General features: G+C 50.4%; 1 protein-coding gene across 7 annotated transcripts in view; it reads right to left on the bottom strand.

Moving 5' to 3' along the window:
• Positions 1–21916, bottom strand: part of PHF21A (PHD finger protein 21A) — a 2009174-nt gene that overhangs the window by 999772 nt on the left and 987486 nt on the right. For all 7 annotated transcript variants that reach the window (XM_069623242.1, XM_069623245.1, XM_069623243.1 and 4 more), the window contains exon 9: positions 9778–10062. In XM_069623242.1, the coding sequence (XP_069479343.1) occupies positions 9778–10062 (285 nt within the window). The remainder of the gene's footprint in view (positions 1–9777; positions 10063–21916) is intronic.

Here is a 21916-nt window from a genome sequence, read left to right as displayed (position 1 = left end):
GAAGAGGCGGTCCACTAGATCCTGCCGTAGTTCCCACTCGTGGCACGAGCGCAGCTCTCTGCTGAGCGAGTCGGCGATGGTGTTTTTTTATCCCTATCAGATGAAACGGCACCAGAAACATCCCTTGGGCGACGGCCCAACGCCACAGATCCTGCGCCTCCTTGGCAGGGCTGGGGACCTGGTTCCGCCCTGCTTCCTGACGTAGAACATGGTGGTGGTGTTGTCGGTGAAGATCCTCACCACCTTGCCCTTGAGGGACGGAAGAAAGGACCCGAGGGCCCAAAACGCTGCACGGAGCTCCAGGACGTTGATATGGAGGGACTTCTCCGTCGGAAGCCAAAGGCCTCTCGCGTGCAGATTTTCGGTGTGCGCTCCCCACCCTTCCAGGGAGGCATCCGTGGTCACTGTCTCCTGGTGGCCGGGGGTCTGGAAGTCCATGCCTGCCGTCAGATGCGCGCGGGTGCCCCACCACCGGATCGCTCGTCGGAAACTCTCGTCGAGTGTGATCCTCTCCTCGAAGCTGCCCGTCGTCTGGATCCAGCGCGCGTCCAGGAACTCCTGCAAAGGGCGCATCCGGAGCCTGCACAGGCGGATGAGATAAATGCAAGAAGACATCATTCCGAGGAGGGACTTGATGGACGTCACCCTGGCCGCGTCCGCAACCAGCATCCGCTGCACCTTGCCCAAGATGGCCCTCGTCCTTTCCTCCGACGGAGAGGCCAGAAGCGACACTGTGTCGAGCTTCGCTCCCAGAAACAGAGTGTCTGCGCGGGCACCAGGTGGGACTTGGCGTAGTTTATTGACAATCCCAGGTCCGTGAGTAGTTGGACGGTCCTTGCCGTGTGCTCCACGGCGAGCTCCTTCGTCTTTGCTCGGATGAGCCAGTCGTCCAGGTAGGGGTGGACGTGGATCCCCTCTCGGCGCAGCTGCGCCACCACCGGTGCGAGGCACTTGGTGAACACCCTGGGTGCCGACCTCAATCCGAACGGAAGGGATCTGAACTGGTAGTGACCCCCCTGGACCACGAACCTGAGAAACTTTCGGTGTCCCTTTAGGATGGGAATATGGAAGTAGGCATCCTCCAAATCCAACGATGACAGGAAATCGCCCTCCTCCAGTTGACCCAGGACGTGTTGGAGGGTGACCATCCGGAACTTCTGTGCCTTGATGAGTTTGTTCAGTCGTCGTAGGTCCAGGATGGGACGCCATCCTCCCGTCTTCTTCTTCACGAGGAAGTATCTTGAGTAAACTCTGGAGCCCTGAAGCCTCTTTGGGACGAGCTCGATGGCGCCCTTCTTAAACATCGCCTTTACCTCCAAGAGAAGTTGAGGGACGTGATGTTCTTTCCTGGCCACAGGGGGGACGCGCGGGCACCTCTTTAGAAACTCGAGCGCGTGACCCTGAGCTAGGGCGTCCAGCACCCAACGGTCGGTGGAGATGGACTCCCACACGCTGACGAAGCTCGCCAGCCGGCCTCCCACCGGGGTGCTTCGGTGGGGGCCCGACCCCACGGCCGGTTCAGTCCTGCTTCGACGAGGCTTTGCCGCCTTGTCCTCCTTGGCGATGACGGTGGGGTCCGCCTGACTTGCCTCGTCCCCTGTAAGCTTCCTGTGACGACGAACGGGCCGCTTGACGGTAGGGGCCGTCTCCGTGTCCGCCTTGATGGCTTGAAGGGAATCGTCCACTGTTTTCCCAAACAAGTTGTTTCCGTCGAACGGCATGTCCAAGACTCTGGTCTGTACGTCCTGACGGAAGTCAGTAGCCTTGAGCCATCCACGCCGCCTAAGGCACATGCCGTTGCCCAACTGGCGAAATCCCGTGTCAGCGATGTCCGTCGCAATCGTAATGGCGTGGTCCGACGCCACCTCTCCTTCCTGCAAGATCTCTAGGGCATCCGCCCTCTTGTCGTCTGGTAGGAAGTCCAGCAGGGGGGCCAGTTTGTACCACAACTCCCGGTCGTAGCGGGCTACGATAGCCAAGGCGTTGGCCGCCTTAATCGTCGTCGCTGCCGACGAGATGACTCTGCGTCCCATCGTGTCTAATTTCTTTCCCTCGCCGTCCGGCGGGGAGGTCGACATAGAGGCCGCGCCCCCCCCCGCTTTCTGGCCGCCGCGGAGACGACCGAGTCCAGGGTCGGCTGTGCCCGAAGGCACAAGGGGGCCGCGTCCGGGACCCGGTACTTCTTCTCGTACCGATCCCTTCTAGCCGGCGTCGTGGATGGGTTCTTGAGGAGGGCGAGGCCCTCATCCCAATTATCGTGCAGTAGAGGTACAGCGAGGACCGTCTTCCTCTTGGCCCCGCACCGTTGATAAAGGAAACCTTCCTTCTCTTCCGGGCAGAGCTAGAAAAGCTTGGATGCCCTGGCGATCATGGAGTGAAACGATCCAATCTCGTCGGACGGGGAAGCCTGGGTGGGAGGTGACGACGGGAGATCCTCGTCGTAAACCTCGTCGTCTGTACCCGTCGCGGCCATGTCAGTCCCAGTATCATCCCCACGTGTGGTGGACGGGGAGGAGGGCTGAACAGGGCGCGATGGCTAAAAAAAGGAGGTGGAGGATGAATCCTTCTTCACTTAGGGGGGAGGGCTCCCAGAAGGGCCTGGCTCCGGGTCCCCCATCGGGAGCTGTTCCTCCGTTGGTGGTAACGGCAGTCTCATCCTTATCTCCGAGCATAAGGACTGTATAGCCAACAAAATGGCCGCCGAGTTGTCTTGCGGCACTGGTTGAGGGGAGTCCGACGGGCGGTCAGGAGCCTCGTCTCCTACGTCGGGGTCCCTCCCGACGGGCTGGTCTTCTTCCACGCCAACGCCGTGGCTTAAGACTTCGATCAGCTCTTCCTCAGAGGTTGAGGCCGAATCCACGACGACCTCCTGCACCCCCTTTTTCTTCTCCGTCGGAGGTTTCACGGGGGTCCTGTCGATGGGCATGAAAGAGGACTCCCTCCGCGGTGGCAGGGAGACTCTGGGCCCCGAGGTCGCCACCACTGGTGTAGCCTCCACAGGCTGAGCCAGGGCCGCCGCGACTGTCTCGATAGAGGCCTTGGCCGGATGGATTAAGGCTTTCACCACCTTAGGTGCACTCACCACCTTCTCCTTGGGGGGAGGGTCACCGCCTCGCTCCCCCTCCGATGGGACCTTCGAGCTCGACCGGGGTCTCTCCAGGAGCTTCGCCGGGTGCTCGGCCTTCCTCTTACCCGAGCCAGAGCGTTGGCTCGTGGTTGATGGCGCCGGGGAGGATGCGCCCTGCCTGGCGCCCGTAGAGCCCGACCGTTCGGCGCTCCCGGTGCCAGCGGACTCGCGGTGCTTGGCCTTCTGTTGGACCCCCGTCGCCGGGGCGCCCTCAAAGGTCTTAGAAGACCGCTCCGACTTCTTCTCGCCTGACGGGCTCTTTCCTTCCAGCCAGTTGGCGAGACGTTGATGGCGGTCCTTCATGGTCCGCTCCGACACATTGCCGCAAAACGCACAGTCCTTCTCCACGTGCGTCTTGTCCTCATGTAGGCAGTAAAGGCAAAGGGAGTGTTCGTCCTCCTTAAAGACATTCTGAAGCTGGCATCCAGGGCAGACCCTGAACAGCTTTCCGGGCGTCGAGCTTCCCTTCTCCTGGGCCATGTCCGAGATGGGCCTGAGAAACTTCTGGAGTACTCCAAAAGCGTGGCTCGACGAAATCTTCACCCTTGAGGGGCGTAGACGAATCCGACACGGGTCCCCGTTGATCGGATGAAGAAACGGTGGAGCTTGAGGCTCTTTTGACTGGAATACCAACGCTCGAGAGCAATAGCACAAGGATCCCAACACTTGAACGTGCAGTAAAAATCTGAAGATGGCTGCCAGAGGCGGGGCTTAGGTAGAGGGCAGTCATTGGCTGTGGTCAGTATGACGCAGAGATCAGTGATTGGTTACTACTACGAAAGACAGATCAGAAACGAAACTGATACTGATTTTTTCTTTACCGAGGATTCCCAGCCTGACGACGGGGAATATTCATGAGCATGTGAATCCATGCCAGACCCCATGCTGGCGAACATGCGTTTCCTGAATCTTGTCAACCTCCTGATCACATGAATGACAGGGACTGGAGGAAACATGTACAGGAGTGGAAACTCCCAGTCCACCACAAACGTCTCCTAGAAGTCCTCTTGGAGGAAATTTCCTTGAACAGTACTGCTCGCACTTTCGGTTGACACCTGTCGCGAACAGATCCACCTGAGGGGTTGCCCAAAGGACAAAGATCTCTTTAAAGGACATCGTGAGCTAGTTCCCACTCGTGGAAGACTGCTCTTCCTGCTCAGAGAGTCCGCTGCTGTGTTCTCCTCCCCGGCTAGGTGAACTGCCTTTCTGGAATTTCCTTCTTGAACTGCCCAATACCAGAGCTGCATTGCCTCTCTGCACAGTTTAGTGACCCTACACCACCTGTCTTGTTGAGGTAGTACATGGCCACTGTGTTGTCCGTCATTATCAGGACATTCTTTCCCCGTAGGAAGGCCTTCAGCGCTAGTCTATTGTGCTCAGCTCCAAAAGATTGATATGTAGTTTGGACTATGATGAAGACCAACGACCGCTGACTGTCAGATCGTTGGTGTGGGCTCCCCACTCCATGAGTGAGGCATCTGTCTCTACTGTAATCTCCAACCATGGTGGCAAAAAAGGTTCTCCCTTCAGAATGTTTTCCTCGCAGGCCCACCATAGAAGATCCTGTGAGACTACGGCTGGAATATGAAGTTGGTCCGACATCTTCCCTGAGAATTGGGATCATTGTGTTCTGAGAGCCCATTGAATGGATCTCATTCTCAGGCGTGACTCGGGCACCAGACTCGGGCACGAGAAAAATGCAGGATGCCAGGTGGCCGAGCAAACAAAAAAAAATAAATGTGAAGGCCGGAAGACTTTGGGCACTCTGAAATTTGGTTAAAATCTGAAAAATGCCTTGAGCCCTCACCTCGGGTGGCGAGCACTTTACCGAGGTTGCATCTATTTCAGCTACGATGTATTGGAACTTTTGGGAAGGTGTCATATGGGACTTCTTGTAATTCTGGGAGAAGCCCAGTCTGTGAAGAGAGTGGCAGTTAACATTGAGATGATCCCGGGCTTGTTCGGGAGAACGTGCCCTGATCAGTCAGTCGTCCAGGTAGTTGTAGACGTGAATCCCCTCTCCTGAAACTCGCTGCCACCCCGCCATCAGTTTGGTGAAAACCCTCAAGGCGGAGGATAGCCCAAATATCAGGACTCTAACTTGAAAGTGTGAGCCGCCAACCGCGAACCTCTGGTATTTTCTGTGCTCGAGATTGATTGGCACATGAAAATAAGCATCCTGAAGGTCCAATGACACCATTCAATGCTGAAATTGGAGGGCCTGAAGGATCTGAGAAAGAGTGACCATCTTGAACTTGACCTTCCTGAGGAACTTGTTCAAGTATCTCAAGTCCAAGATGGGTCTCAGTCCTCCATCCTTTTTGGGGATAAAAAAAAGGGGGGGGGGATACCAAATCTTCTTCCCCTCTGCTATAGGCACCGGTTCTATAGCGCCTTTCTCTAGCAGAGTTAAAATTTCCTGCAGAATCCCCAAAGAGTGTTTCACCGGTGGATTGCTGAGGCTTCTTTATAAAAGGAAGGCAGTAACTGTGGGCTATTGTTTCCAGAGCCCAAGCATCTGAAGAAATGTCTCGCCATTCTTCTAGATGTTGAGACAGTCTGCCACTCCCCCCCCACTGGTGAGCTGTGACTCACGCCCTCGGAGTGGTTTTGTAGCTGCTGTTGGAGGCCGATGGTAAAGAGGCTGCTGCTTTAGCTAGCTTGGCACCTCTATCTCATCCACCACAAGCACATTTTCTTTGGCCTTGGACTGGCCATTCCTCTCGCCCTTCCAAATGAGGAGTAATAGCGAAAAGATCTACCTCACCAAGGTTGTCCACTAGGACAAAAAGGCTGAGGTTGCCTAGTGATTGGTCTGCCACCTTCGAGGTCTGCAACTTCTCAAAGCTCACGTCAGCCTTGCTGCCACAAAGTTGAGACCAGTCAAATGGCATGTTGAAGTCTAGCCTGCACATCAGGTGCAAACCCCAGACTTTCGCAACCACACAAATCTGTGCATCACAGGGATGGTAGCCATGGAACTGCTGATGCCATCTGCAGAATCCAATCCAGATTGAAGTGACTCACACATAGCTTCTTTGCCGTCCTTAACAATGGCTAAGAAGCTGTCCCTTTCATCCACTTCGGGAATATGCTCTGCCGCCAAAGAAATACACTCCCATATAGTATACAAAAACTTAGCAAGGGCACAGGTGGAGTTGGCAGATTTTAATGCCATGCTCCCTGCGGAAAATACCTTTCCTGCCCATCCATCTACGTTCTTGTCGTCCCTATAAGGAGGGAAGGTAGGGTATGCTGCTTGTTATGAAGTAGCCGTCATTGCCTGGACCACCAGACTCAATGGAGTGGGGGTGCTTTGACAAGTAGTCTGGGTCGCTGCTGGTAGGATGGTTTTTTTGGTGAGATTTTTGTCAAATGCCGGATTAGTTTCCGGAGTATCCCAATCCATAGCTACCCTTTTTTTGAAGTGCCACATGGCAAGGCAAAACTGGATCAGTAGGTGGACCCATGTCCACCCTTGTACAGAACGTCAGTTAGTGCTTGGTCATAGGGTGCTGGTGGCATAGACCAACCCAAGTATTCGACAACCTTAGACATGAGCTGACTGTAAAGGAGTCAGCATGCTCCACTTCTTTGGAATTGACACCTCTACAGGACTGGAGTTCGGTTCTGGTCTTCCGAACTCCAGTCCTGTAGAGGTTTCAATTCCACTTGCATTGTGCAAATTATCATGGATCCTGCATTCTGCTTTCCTCTGAAATGAGGCATTCAGGCACATTAAGTGTACCCTATTGAAGCCCAAAGGGGGCATCATCATCTGAATGCTCTTCCTCCTCAAAATGGAAGTTAAAGACTTGAAAAAGTCCTTCGGGAGGAGTATATATTTTTTCTGGTTTTGAAACCAGAAGCTTCAACGTTTTCTTAGACAGTGCCTTTTTCGGAAGGTCACTTGGTTCTGATGGTTTAGCTGGCAAAATTGGCGCAGCTGGCGTAAACGGTTTCGGTGTCTATGTCAACAGTGGCGTTGATAGCATTGACGGTTTAGCAGGCGTCGAGGACCTCAACCTCTTAGCATGCCTCGAGTGAAACTTCTATTACTCAGATCGAGGCTGCAAGGGCTCTCGATCAGGATCATGCCTTTTACCCGCGTTCGAGGGCGTGCAAGTTTTAGGCCGAGACCTCTCCTTTCCGGCTTCCTTAGAAGGCTCGGTCGGAGCACGGCTTTGTTTCCCGAATATTTTTAGCATTTCCACACGGATAGCTACCCATTCTGCTAGAGTAGACTTTTTCGAAGGGCACGCAATCGTTTCGGGGGAACCGTCAGACGAAGTAGTCGACGGAGGTAACCTGTGGTGCCTCCTCTGACTTCTTTGAGGATGACGAGTGAACCACTCCTAGACCTGGAACGCTTGGCCTCCTTCCTCAGAGGAGAGTCGCCTCCCGACTGATCAGTCGAAGGCCTAGCAGGTCGTGGCTTGGATAGTATCGTGATCCTCCCAGAAGCACTACAGGCAGATTCGATGCAGGTCGGTTAGGGACATCTTCGAACCACAATCTCTGCACTTTTTGAAACCAGATTTTGGCGTTGACGGTGTAGACGAAGAAGACATAATAGTCGAGTTTTAAAACAATCGCTCGATGTAAAAAATAAAGTCACAGTATGAGGCGCCGAGTTTCACATGAATCAAATGCTGTTTGCGGAAAAAGTAACTGAGGCCAACGGGCGCCACGCTTGCTACATATATCCTCCGATAATGTCACTCTCAACTGAGGTTTGAGGGACATCAACTCAACGCCATTGATGCACTGCGCCCTCTGTTGAAATAAATGTCCGAAGCAGATGAAGCTCGACATTACATGTCAAAGATGAGGAATATGTTGGGAGGACATAATCCATTCGAAAGCTATTGTGGTAAAAGCTGGTCGATATGCCAAGAGTACCGACATATTGGATTTTAAGGCCTAGTACAAGATGAGCAGAATGAAGGCCCTATTGTGGAACTGCAGCTCTGTTTAGCTCGGTCTCAAGACAAATCCTCTTTCTATCTCCCAAAAGAAGCAGAGGTCAGGAGCATCCGTGGTGCGAAGATGAATGCCAATTGTATCCAGCTGCAGAACTCGCAGGCAGTGGGAATTGAAAGTTAAATGCGGGAGGGCAGGTAGGGATGCGCCCTTTGAAAGACATTTAATGAGAACATGGCACAAGATTTTGTGATGACAACAGGCAAGGTGAAGAGTACGACTGCCCTCACACTCAAGGAGCAGCCATCCCATTTGAACTACAAGTAGACGCCTAACCAAAGCAAATAAACCCCTGAAATTCCAACTCACAACCCTGGTCATATCATTACTGGGCACCTGGGGTTTGGAGGAGGTAAGGGTGGAGCTGTGTCTGGAACGTACCGTGATTTGGGATAGGAGGAACAGAGGTGATGATAGTAAATTTAGTATAAGGTTGGGGGTGCAGCTTGTGTGGGCCACATTTGGTATAATGAGAAGGCCCATTGTCTTATCAAAGCAGAGTTGGCCTCGCCAGTCTTCGAACGCGCCTTGGTCGGTGGGGTGCACGTCATGTGACCGTTAAGATGGTGTGGTCAATCAGTCCAGGGACTATTAACATGTCAAATAGGGGGTAGCCAACGAGGGTGGTGGGATGACATTGTAACCCATGTATGATAATGTGCGGCTATATAACCTGTAACTTCTTGAGGCATGACGAGCTCCGTGTCAGTTCGGTTCTACAGGACCGTCAGACTTTTGGATATAATAAACCTAGTTTTTCCTTGCAAAGCGTTGCAGTGGTTGTTTGACCTTCAAATATTTTATTATACAGGTTTTGGGTTAAGTCTCTCTATATATGCATGGAATTATTTCATGTTATTTAAAAAAAAAAAAGTATTCAATCTATTACACAGAAAAGGTTCCACAATCCTGCACATGGGCATAGATAATCCACGTTCATGCATATCAATGTAGAACTTGTGATAGAGAACATCTTTTGGATTAGAGTACCGGTAACTAGCTGGCAAAAGACTCAAGAATGTGGATCTATGGTGAATATCAGGTAATAACTTAGAAGCTTCACAAAAATATGACATCCTAGAACATATCCACTGAGACTCCATGAATGAGGACTACCTGGTTCTGCCAACATCAGCAAGCAGTATGGCATCTACATATCTAGTTTGGTCTGTAAGAAAATAAACATACCACTAGATAGTGGTACTGTGCCATAATTTAACTGGTGGCATAAACACCTGTATTTTCATACTGTCAGTGTACTCAAACATGATCTCTAATAATTTCTATGTGACTGTACATCAGAGAAGACCTGCCACGCTCTGTTTGCATCGTGCCGTTTTTTCTTTACCCTTGTGCCTGAAACTAGAACCACATTTGACTTTCTGTAGGCTACACCTGCCTCATAGGTCTAAATCACTCTCTGGCCTGCTGTAGGCAACACATGCCTAAAAGGACTATTGCTGCTCACAGCAATTTTATTATTTGGTGTCAATTCCCATTGTCAATGGAAACACTGGCATCTCCATTTTCATACATCATGAACATTACTTGAGTCTATGATTTGCCTGTTCGAAGCCATGCCTGTCCCTCACTGTACATGTTACAAGTGGTGGATGCTAATGTCTCAGTACATGTCTGAATGGTTGCAAAGCTGCCAGCGGCTGTACCTGTTTCTCAGGGCTTGGTCTGCTGATTTGTAAGTTCTGCGGCGTGGCGAGCCTAGCTCCAGGTGCAGCAATCACGATGCTGGTGAGCTGAGTTGTGGGGAAGGTTTTGGCAATGCTTCCAGGTTGGCCGTTCATGATTCGTACAGGGTGGATAGAATTCTGTGAGGTTGGTGTAAACTTTGTTGTTAGCATTACCGGCCTCTGAATGAGCTGGGGTGCAGCTAACATAGGAGGAGGAGCCGGGGCGATAGGGATGTTATTCGGCACGACAGGCTTTGGTCGAACCTGCAAAACAAAGAAAATATGCTTATTTGAGCACTTAAAAAGAATCCCCCTTCAGAGGAAACTACTGCGCAGCTCTGCCGATAAACACCCTTTAGTACAGGGCATAACTATACTCTACTCAACTTCCCGTTACATTCACTTAATGCAATAGCAACTCAGTGATTTACATTTCAAGTTTTGAAGGAATCGTTTTATAAAAAGGTATATTTTACCAAGTTTGATCTTTCACCTGTACTTCACACAGTCTTTCAACCCCTCGCCATTCATAGTTACATAGGGCCTGATTCACAGAAGCGTTTTACAATGGCACAGACCCATAGGAAAATACTCTGTGAATCAGGCCCATTATGTTTATGGGCACATACAGCAGAAATAGTCTTTAAAAAACTGCTCACATGGACGAGTGACAAGGAAAATACTTAACATTCAATGATGTGTAGGGAGTGAGCATTGTAGTATCGCATTCAAGAACTGCATAGACTACTTAGATTCAATCACTACTTACTGGACCAACTGAAATATTATGCCGAGATGTATTAAAAAATAAGCTTTGAAAGTGGCATATATATCATCGGACAGTAAAAACGCAAATATGAGGGGAAGTAATACTAATGAGTTTTATACATCCAAGGCTGGCATGCAAGGAATTCAATGCTTTTTCTGTCTTAACAGGCTTTGGTTGGGGCTGTTAAGTCAAGCTTCACAGTGCCTAATGGACGGGAAAGCCGCCGCCTGCAGGAATAAAGACTTAAATAACATAGCTTTATAGACCTGCAGCGAGGGACAAACCGGGCGTTATGGGCTGGGCCCTGAAGACCGAGTTAATGGCTCGAGTGAAGCAAGGGCCTTTAACGGGGTATGAGGGACCACTACACCCGGTACGGCCCGAGCTGCAGGTCTATAAAGCTATTAGAACAACCTCACTGTTTAATTAAAGTTGAATAAATGAGACATGTTTAATTGAAGTACAAAAAATTGCAAAATGGTAAATAAATGTTGCAGACATTTTTTGTACTTCAATTAAACATGTTTCTTTTTTTTTTTACAGGGTGGTGGAAGGTGGTAGGGTGGTGCGGGGAGTATCATACTAAAGTGGAATCAGGTGTGGGTATGCCTGCCCCCTGCTCTAATTAAGATTACTTTAGGTGTGCTTTCTCTCCTCCCCACTACACAAATGTTAGGTACCAATTACTCAACAAACAGGCAGTACACTTACACCTGCAAGCTACATCTGCACATACATAAAAATAAATGGGCAATTTACTTACCTTTCTGTGCCCTTCGTCTCCATTGGCACTTCCCTTGCTCCACTGAACGTCCAGAAGTGCACGCAACATTTAATTTTATTTCACTGCCAAAAAAAAACTCACACGTTCCCCGTAACGGTGCAGTACAGCTCATGTCAGCCCCTTTTTTATTTATGTGAAACGCTACGAAAGCGTTTCCTTTGCTTTCATATCCCTGGCCGTACCTAGGTGGACATGTTGATCTTGCGACATGCATTTCGGAACAGAAAATTAACTCTTTCCGTTCCGAAATGACACTCCGATCAACGCATCCACTATTGCAGGCTTCCCCGCCCGCTGACAGCCCCAAAGTGTTCAGGTACGTAAATGTAACCCGAACTATGGGCTGTAATCAATCTGCGGGCTATACCAGTGCGTATAGCCTCCAGATTGACCAATCAGCTTCCTGGAAACACCACTAGGGTGTTCTAATATCCAATACATCTACTTGGGTGTTTTACAGGTTTCCCAATACTGTGTCGCTGTTCTTCTGAATTTGTTAACCACGCCAGCATGGTAACTGGGAATGTGGTTTTAGGGTTCCAGATAAGTGCTCTTGTACACCACAAAGAACCCAGCGGCCACAGATTCCTCGTTTTACTTGCATGACACTGCCTGGAGCTCATTCAGTCTTCTAGCAGTGTTAAGGCTTGAAGGTAGCCACTATGAGAAATGTTCAATTGAAATCCTGGGCAGGTACAATGAATTGGCGGGGAAGATTAACATAACCCTTGTAGAACCTGCAGAACAAGACCTAATCTACAGTTCTTAGGAAGAATGAAGTCACAGCCAGGTAAACCTTTACAGTGCCAAACTGAAGACCCTGTTAAGCCATACAGAACACAGAACAGTTGGCAGTGACAAGATCAATGCATATAAATCCTGGTCCCAGCACCAAGTCGAAAACATTTGCCATCTACAGGCGTAAATTAGACCGTGGTAGGTCACTGTCAGAATTAATTCCTTGCAGGACATCATTTCATCAAGTCCAACTCCTTATATCTCAGCCATCCAGCGGCCAAGTATGAAGACTCGGATGGAGAACTCAACCACCCGAATGGGAGAGGAGATCAACTCTCACTAGAAGGCACCAAGGAAGACAAATGGCCATCTACAGATGTTCCAGGTACCATGTACTCCAAGCCCAATCTGGGTGGGGGATCAGAATAATGGTAGATCCAAAACTCTGAAACCTCCCAAGAACCAATGGGATCAAGGAAATCTGAATGCATGATGAAGATTGTAGCTCCACAATCAATGGAACCTCCAGAGCCCACCCCCATCCCCAGAGGAAACTCCCCAAAGCAGAACTCCTCCCATTTCCTGTTGAAACTGAAGGTGAAGAGGTCCACTTCGATCCCATTCATGGAGAACAGAGCCATGCCTGCCTATGGCATACACCACCACTTTCTGACCCCGTCAAAATGGGCTGTCAACAGATGACCAAGTTATTTACCCCTGGTAACGTTCCTTCGAATGGATGCTCCCAAGACGTATTCCTCATCTTTGATATGGAACAAGTTACTTAACAGTAACTTGTTCTCCAGCATGGATCTTGCATGGATTCACATGCTCATGAATATTCACCTTCGTCAGGCTGGGAATCCTCAGTAATAGAAAAAACTGTTTAGTTTCCAAACTGTCTTTCTCCTATAAACCAATCACTGAGCTCTGGGTCATACTGCCCCCAGCCAATGACTGCCCTCTACCTAAGCCCCTCCTCTGGCAGCTATCTTCAGATTTGGTAGTACGTAAAGTGGCAGTAGGACCAAGGGAAGAGCCGCAGAGGGGCAGGCGGGAGGGTTCGCATGTGAATCTATGCCAGACCCATGCTGGAGAACAACAGTTACAAGTAACTTGTTCCTTCTCCAGCATGGGGTCTGGCATGGAGTCACATGCTCATGAATAAAGACTTCATAGCAGTACACACATGCACAACCACAGGAGGTGGCAAGGCTCAACAGAAGCAATCCCTTACCTCCTCAACAGGCTCACCTTCAAGCTAACAGGTTGCGCAGCACTGCTTGGCCGACCTGGACTCCTCCCTGGAATCCCAGTCGATGCAGTAGAATCTCGTGAAGGTGTGCGTCGACCTCCACGTAGCAGCCCAGCTGCAGCGGGACCAACCTGAACTTCTGGGACAGTATGTAATTGTTGAGCCTTCGTAGGTCGAGAATAGGCCTACAGGCCCAGGTCTTTCTCACAAGGAAGTAACTTGAGTATACTGTGGAACCCCAGAGTCGCTGTGAAGCAGCTCTATCGCCCCCTTTTGTAATATGGCCCAAACCTCCAGCAGCAGCTGAGGGATGTGGTTTTCCTGCGGGCCACCGGTGGAATTCGCGGACACTTCCATTGGAATTCTAAGGTGTGTCCGTGGGCAAGAGTGTCCAGCACCCATCTGTCGGTGGAGATGGTCTCCCACACAGGGACGCAGTTCGCCAGCCGGCCTTCCACCAGGGTGCACGGGTGGGGGCCCGACATCCTGGCCGGTTCAATCTTGCTTGGAGGTCGACGGCCACCTTGCGGTCCCCGACGACGTCTGCCCCCGAAGGCCTTGGAGCAACCCCTGTTGGCTTCCTTGGTTGAGGAACGGAAGGGCTGGCGGTAAGAGGACGAGCCCCCCCCTTGAAACCCTTTGAAGAGCGGACAGACTTCCCTCCTGAGGAACGAAAGGATGGTAGTCGATGTAGGGTGCCTAGGGCACGTGCCATCTCCGGCTGGATGGCCTGGACAGATTCATCCACAGCCCTCCCGAACAGGATGTCCCATTCAAAAGGTATGTCCAAAACACTTGTCTGGATCTCCTGTCTAAAGTGGGTGGCCTTGCTGGCAAAGATGAACTCCATTCTCCATCTGGCGGAAACCTGTGTCCGCGATGTCCAGGGTCAAGGTAATGGCGTGGTCCAACACCATCTCGCCTTCCAGAAGGATCTCCAAAGCCTCAACAAGATTGGGGAGGAAGTCCAATAGCGCAGCCAGCTTAAACCTCAGCTCCAGGTCTTATCTGGCCACGATCTCAAGGGCGTTGGCAGCCTTGACAGTTGTCGCTGTCAAGTAGATCACCTTTCTACTCATCGAATCAAACTTCTTCCCCTCGCTGTCCAGAGGGGTGGAGAAAGAAGAGGAAGCCGAGATTGATGATTTCTTCCTGGCGGCCGCCAAGACCACCGAGACCGGCGACGGTTGAGACTGTAAGCGCTTGGGTGCAGGGTCCAGCAGCCTGTACTTCTCAAGCCGATCTCTCTTCGCTGGGGCTGTAGAGGGGGTTCTTCAGCTGAGCCAGCCCTTAGTCCCAAGCATTGTCCAGGAGAGGGACCAAATGGATGGTCTTCCTCTTCACCTCCTGGCACTGATATAAGAAGCCTTCCTTCTTTTCCTCCGGCGTGAGCTGGAAAAGCTCCGATGCTCGGGCGATCATCGCATGAAAATAGCCTACCTCGTCCGGCGGAGGTGACGGGAGGAACCCCCCATACCCTTCATCCCACTGTCGCCATCCGTGCCTGTTGTCGCTGTGTCTGACTCCTCCTCTCTTGGGAGGGTGGGGGGGGGGGAGAGGGAAGTGGAGAGGGGTGGGCAATGAGTGGCATGGAGGCGCAGGGTGCCTCCTCTTGGCCGACAGCTCCCCCTGTGTCAATGGGGTGTCCGGCACTGGCGCCGCAGGAGGAGCGGGCGGTGAGGTAGTCTGCATCCTCCTATGTATCTCAGACACCAGCATGTTGAGGGTCGAGAGGATGCCCACTGAAAGGTCTCTAGGCGGTATCTGGGTTTAGGGGCGCTAGGTTCCAGCCCTCGTCATCCTGGGGCTCCTTCGTCGTTGCCTCCATAGATGGTAACCCTGTTGTCGTCATAGTCGCCCCCGTCCTTGGGTGAGTCCCCAGCGTTTCCCTCATAATTGTCCTCCTGGACGGAAATGATCTCATCCTCAGTCGAAGAAATGTTCATACCCTGGAGGCCTTCTGCGCCCCCCCCCCCCTACCCCTTCCTTCTGGTCCAGAGGGTTCGGTCTCGGACTGAGGTCCGGCATCCTCTTTCTTCCAGGGTTTTCTCAACTGGCTTACTCGAAGCCTCCCTCCTGGAAGGAAGAGACACCCTGGCCATCGTCAGGGTACCCTGCGGGTCCACCCCTACGGCCTTCGAAAGCGACGCCACAACCACCTCGAGGGAGGGCGACTATTTTGCCTGGTGAACCTGGGCCTTCACAGAAAGGCTGGATCCCTTGTTCGGGTTGGCCTTTTCCTTCCTGGCCGTGTTGGACACCTTGCCCTGCTTGGCCTTCTCCTTTGAGGCCTTGTCGGAACCCTTGTCCACCTTGGCCTTCTCAGTCGCGGGTGGGTCGGACACTGCACCCTGTTTGGCCTTCTCCTGCTTGGCCTTTTCCGGATTCTCCCTCAGCTTCCCCGGGGTAGCTGAAATCCTCTTAGACGACGATCCAGAATGCGGCTGGAGATCAATACAGATGGGGATGACTATCGCGCACTGACTGTCGCTGGACCCAAAGCAGTGGCGACCCCAACAGAAGCAGACTTGCGGTACTTGGCCTTGTGTTGGGTCCCCACGAGTGGCGCACCCTCAAAGGACTTGGAAGCCCGCTCAGTTCCAGGAGAGGCATGCCCCTGGGTGCCACCCGGGGTAGAGGCCTTGGACTGCAGCCACAATTCCAACTGTTGGTGTTGATCCTTCAATGTGCGCTTCTAGAAGCCACGTCAAATCTCACAATCCTCCACCTTATGCGTCGGGTTCAGGCAGTACAGGCACTGGGAATGCTTGTCATCCATGTACACATTCCGCAAACCGCAGTCGGAGCAAAGCATGAAGAGGGAAGCGCTGTCCTTCTCGTCCGACATGATCCATGCGGTGTAGGCATGAAGAATCTTCTGGAAGCCTCCACGAAAAAAGAAAAAAATGGGTCCCTGTTAGTTGGATAGATGATCGCTAGAGCACACAGGCCCGATTGACCGAAAAATAGAGTAACTACCAAAAACGCAGCAAAAACTCGAAGAGCGAAGCACAAGGACTCCGAAAACCTGAACGTGTGGTAAAAATCTGACGATGGCTGCCAGAGGAGGGGCTTAGATAGAGGCCAGTCATTGGCTGGGGCAGTATGACCCAGAGCTCAGTGATTGGTTTATAGGTGAAAGACAGTTTGGAAACTAACACTTTTTCTATTACTGAGGATTCCCAGCCCGACTACAGGGAATATTCATGAGCATGTGAATCCATGGCAGACCCCATGCTGGAGAACTCCAATATCCATCTTCAGCTACTTTTGGGAAATCAATGTCGGCATAGCGTTGTGTGCTGATGCAGCAGAGTATGTCCCCTCGAGGGCCTCAGTCTTCAGGATGTCATCGAAGGCATATATAGCAAGCGCAGCACCCGTATGCTTCAGTTCTGTTTTACGTGTCATTCACAAGTAGAACTATCTGCATCAACACAGGTTTGACAATACTAGGCTCTGAAGGCTCGAAAGCTGTAATAGCATGGGAAATTGTACTGAGGGGTAGGCTGGGAGAAACATCCAGTCGAAAGAAAGTTACCAGGGATAAGTAACTTGTTCTTCGAATGGATTGTGTCCTCCCACGTATTACTCATCTTTGATAGGACTCCCAAAACAGTGTTTGTTTTGGTGGAATGTTGTCATCAATGGTTTCCATGAACAGAATGGAGGACAGCGTTTCCAAAACTTCCATCCTGACTTAGGGGAACATCAAGGCGGTAATGCTTAGTGAAAGTGTGTATTGTGGACCACGTAGCTGCCTAACAAATGTTTTAAATAGGACACCTCTTTGTAGAGGAAGTAGCCATGCCCCTATTGGAATGGGCCCTCAAGCCTTCTGTGCGATATTTTCCAGCCAGCCTGTAGCATTCTGAAATAGATAGAATAATCCATCAGGATAAGGTTTGCTTTGTTACAGCCTGACCCAATCTATGACCCGTATAACCTATGAATAGTTGGTCATCTAGATGAAGTTTTGACACCCTTGAAATGTAGAAACTCAGAGCCCTACATGGATCGAGCCTGTGCAACCTCGCCTCCTCCTTGCCAGGAAGAGATGGAGGATAGAAAATGGGTAACACAATCTTTTTGTGCTAAATGAAAGTCTGAAATGACATTCGGTAGAAATGAAGGCTTAACCCTCAGGACGACCTTGTCCTTGTGAAATACTGTAAAAGGTGGTTTAGAGGATAGTGCCTGCAACTCACTCCTTCTCGGGCTGAAGTTAGTGCTACCAACAAGATGGTCTTGAAAGTTAGTAACCTTAAGGGACATGGAGAGGTTCAAATGGTGCACACGTGTAACACCAGATTAAGGTCCAAAACGGGAACCTGAAAGGGTGATGGAGGGAACACAGTGAGTGCCTTGAGAAATGGTATCACCAAAGTTATCTTAAAATATTAAGGTTCCTCAGACGAGCGCTTGAAGATGGATAGAGCTGACAAATAACCTTTAATAGTCCTAACCTGGAGCCCCAGATTGGCAAAATACAGTAGAAAGGATAACACCTCTGCTGTGTCTGTCCCTGCACCAGCTGCAGAATTTGTTCCAACGGCATCGGTACAAAGACTGTGTTGCTGGACTTCTGCCTGAAAGCAAAATCTCCATTACATCATTAGGGAGGTCCCCATTTTAGGTACCTCAGCCTCTCAGAAACCATGTGTGAAGTCTGGGTGTCTTGACCTCTGGATGAGAAGGTCCTCTCCTTGTGGAAGACCTATTGGAGGGCAGACGGACATGTCTAGAATCCAGGGCAATTAGGATCATGCGTTTCCAAAACTTTCTCAACCTCCTGATCATTTGAGGAATGGTCGGGGACTGGAGGAAACGCGTACAAGTGTGGAAACTCCCAGTCCACCACAAACACATCTCCTAGAGCTCCTCTTGGGGGAAATACTGTGGAGCAGTACAGTTCGCACTTCCTGTTGACTCTGGTCATGAACAGATCCACTTAAGGGGTTCCCCAAAGGGTGAAGATCTCTTGAAGGACTTTCTGAGCTAGTTCCCACTCGTCGGAGACAGTGCTCTGCCTGTTTAGAGCATCCACTGCCGTCTTCTCCTCTCCGGCTAGGTGAACTGGTGATAGAGATTCATGCTTGTATTATTCAGAACCAGAGCTGCATTGCCTCTCTGCACAGTAGTAGTGACCCTACACCACCTCTCTTGTTGAGGTAGTACATGGCCACTGTGTGGTCTGTCATTATCAGGACATTCTTTCCCCGTACAGAGGGCGAAAAGCCTTCAGCGCAAGTCTAACTGCCATCAGCTCCAAAAGATTGATGTGTAGTTTGGACTCCGATAGAGACCAACAACCGCCGATTATCAAATCGTTGGTGTGGGCTCCCTACCCCGTGAGTGAGGCGTCCATCACTACTGTTATCTCCGGCCATGGTTGCCAAAAGGGTTCCCCCTTCAGAAGGTTGTCCTCACAGGCCCACTAAAGGAGATCCTGTGCAACCCTGCTTGGAACCTGAAGTAGGTCCGAGTGTTGCCAGAGAATTGAGATCATTGTGACCAGATAGCCCATTGAAGCGATCTCATTCTCAGACGAGCCTCTGGCGCAGAAAAATGCAGGATGGCTTGAGGCAGAGCAACCTCAAAAGGTCAAAGGCCGGGAGACGGTTGGCATTCCGAAACTTGGAGACCATCTGCAGAATGTCTTGAGTCCTCACCTCAGGTGGCGAGTTCCTTCCCAAAGATGTATTCAGTACAGCCCCGATGAACTAGAGTTTTTGAGATGGTGTCATATGGGACTTCTTCTAAATGAGGGCAAAGCCCAGTCTGTGAAGAGAGTAGCAGGTGACGTTGAGAGGATCCAGGCTTTGTTCGGGAGAGTACGCCCTGATCAGCCAATCGTCCAACGGCGAACCTCAGGTACTCTGTGCTTGAGATGGATTGGCACATGAAAATACGCATCCGGACGGTCCAATGACACCATCCAATCCTGGAGTTGGAGTCCCTGAAGGATCTGAGAAAGTGTGACCATCTTGAACTTGTCCTTCCTGAGGAACATGTTCAAGTATCTCAAAATCAAGATGGGTCTGAGCCCCCTGTCCTTCTTGGGGATTAGGAAATATGGATAAGAACATTCTTTGTTCCTCTCCGCTACAGGTACCGGCTCTATAGCACCTTTCTCTAGCAGGGTACACATTTCCTGCACAAGGAACGGATCTGGAATCTTCAAAGTATGGCTCCATGGCAGATGGTTCGGAGGTCTCTGAATGAAAGGCAGGCAGTAACCTTGGGCTATGGTTTCTAATGCCCAAGCATCCAAAGCAATGCTTCGCCATTCTTTCAGATGCTGAGACAGTCTGCCTCCCACTGGGGTCTCGAGAATCAAGACCTCACAGAGGTTTTGAGGTGGCTGAAGCAGTGGCTGTTGGTAAAGATGCTGCAGCTTGAGCGGGCTTTGTACCTCTGCCTCCTCCACCACAAGGGCATCTTCTTTGGCCTCTTTGACCAGTCATTCCTCTCGCTCTTCCAACTGAGTAGTTGCCAACTGTGCCACCAGACTTTCTGAGGCAGGGTGTTTCGATAAGTAGCTGAGGTCACTACTTCCTTGTCAAGTTCTTATTTACTGCCAGACTTTAATCCGGTGCTTCCCAATTGGCACTTATTCTCTTCTGAAGAGCAATGTGAAAAGTTTAGATGGGATCCTTTTGAGGACCTTTATCTAGGTTGTCTGTAGATCATCTTGTTGGAAAGGGAGGAAAGGTCTGCTCCATCCCAGGTAATCCACTACCCTGGTCATCAACTGCCTTTAAGAGGCATCCACATGCTCATCTGACTGAGGCTTTCCAAATTCTAATTCAGGTGAAGTGTCTACTCCACTGGCTGTCTGCACATTTTCATATAGATCTTTCAGTCTGGACTCTGAAATTTAACTATATGTGACATTTGGTGTGACATACAGCAAACCAAATGCACATCATTATCAGATGGCTCATTGTCTTCATAAAGAGAGGTCAGAGATTTAAAGAAAAGTCTTGGTGAAGGAGTGGAGGTTTTTCAGATAAAGGCATCGAATGCGTTGGATTTCGCTCAAGCCCTTTCCTTACAGGCTTTAGAAGGCATGGTAGGAGCAAGGCCTGCTTGCTTTGAGGGTTTTTGGCGAATTTCTTGCCTGAATGCTTCCCATTCGGCACAAGTGGAGGCCTTATTGGGACAGGATACAGCACTGTAGTGTGGGGCTTGCATTGCCTTATGCAATGCAAGCCATGTAATCTTAGTGGTGATGGAACCCAGGGTTCTAACAGAGGACAGTTGAGGGAGCTCCAATGAGAAGGATGTCTGTACCTATGCTCTCCCCCATTTACTTCTAGCCTGTACCCTGAAGCAACAAAGCGTACTTACGTTTTGGACTTGCTGACTCCATGGTGATCACTGTGTCCTGCCTACATTTCCTAATTTGGGACCTTACACTCTCTCAGGAGAGGAGTCGGACGAGAACTTCGAAGTAGGCGATTTATGGTGCCTCTTCTTCAACTTCCTTGACGAGTGGTGGGAGCCACTCCTTGACCTGGACCTTTTTGCCTTCTTTCTTCGAGGACAGTCGCCTCTCGTTTCGTCAGAAGAAAGTTTCTTCAACGAGGTAGTCAATGGGGATTTCTTAGGGAATCTACCTACCGCCAATTTCCCCTTACGCTCCTTCAGAGCTTTTCCACCCATCAATTGACACTTTGAACAGGCTAAGGTTTTGTGCTCCACACCGAGACATCACAAGCATACTCGATGTGACTTTTTAAACCTGTTCTTGGGGGTAGTCTGGGTCAAAAACAGACATTTTCAGATATTTCACAAGGAAATACGAAAGCATGTCATAGTTCTCGAAGCATAAGTTTACTGGGAAAAACACAACTGAAGCCAACAGGTGCTGCGCGTGCTATAAATACCTTTGATGACATCCTCAAGACTGAGGCCACTGAGGGCATTGAGTCTACTGCATCGGCGCAAAGCAAGCTCTGCCAGGAAAAAAAAAAAGCTGAAGCAGCTGAACCTGGATGACATGCATTACTTACCGTAATAGCATTTCTGATGATTGTATCTGCTTAAATTCACATGCTGTGCATATGGTCCGACATCCAGTGGTAACCGCAGAGTATTGCATGATGTCTTTCGGGGACCGAAAAGTGACGTTGACATAGGCGTGTCTGTAACACTATCCCTATCGTGACGTGTAGTGCACCCAAAATCCCTCACGCGCTGAGGTCCCTCCGATTGTATTTTTCCTGCCATGAGGGAGCCCAAGGATATTTTGAGTGAGTACATGAAGAGAGAAAGTATTAAGACATCTATGTTGCTTCCACCCAGAGCAGGGAAGTAGGGAGGGCGCATGTGAATCTAAGCAGATACAATCATCAGAAATGCTATTACGGTAAGTAATGCATGTCTTCTGATGCTTGTTAATCTGCTTAGAATCACATGTTGTGCATAGACTAGCGAGCAGTACCCGGAGTTGGAGGTGGGTTGGGAGAAGGAACAGTAGAGAAAAGATGTCTTAGTATGCTTGTCCCACCTGAGCATTAGACCTAGAAGGTGTGTCAAGACAATAGTGTTTTGTAAAGGTGTGTAC

The sequence above is a fragment of the Ambystoma mexicanum genome, chromosome 11 (assembly GCF_040938575.1).
Source record: "Ambystoma mexicanum isolate Mex_15411 chromosome 11, UKY_AmexF1_1, whole genome shotgun sequence".
Classification (NCBI taxonomy): Eukaryota; Metazoa; Chordata; class Amphibia; order Caudata; family Ambystomatidae; genus Ambystoma; species Ambystoma mexicanum.
Note: the sequence above shows the minus strand (reverse complement) of the source record. Positions and strands in the feature narration are given on the sequence as shown.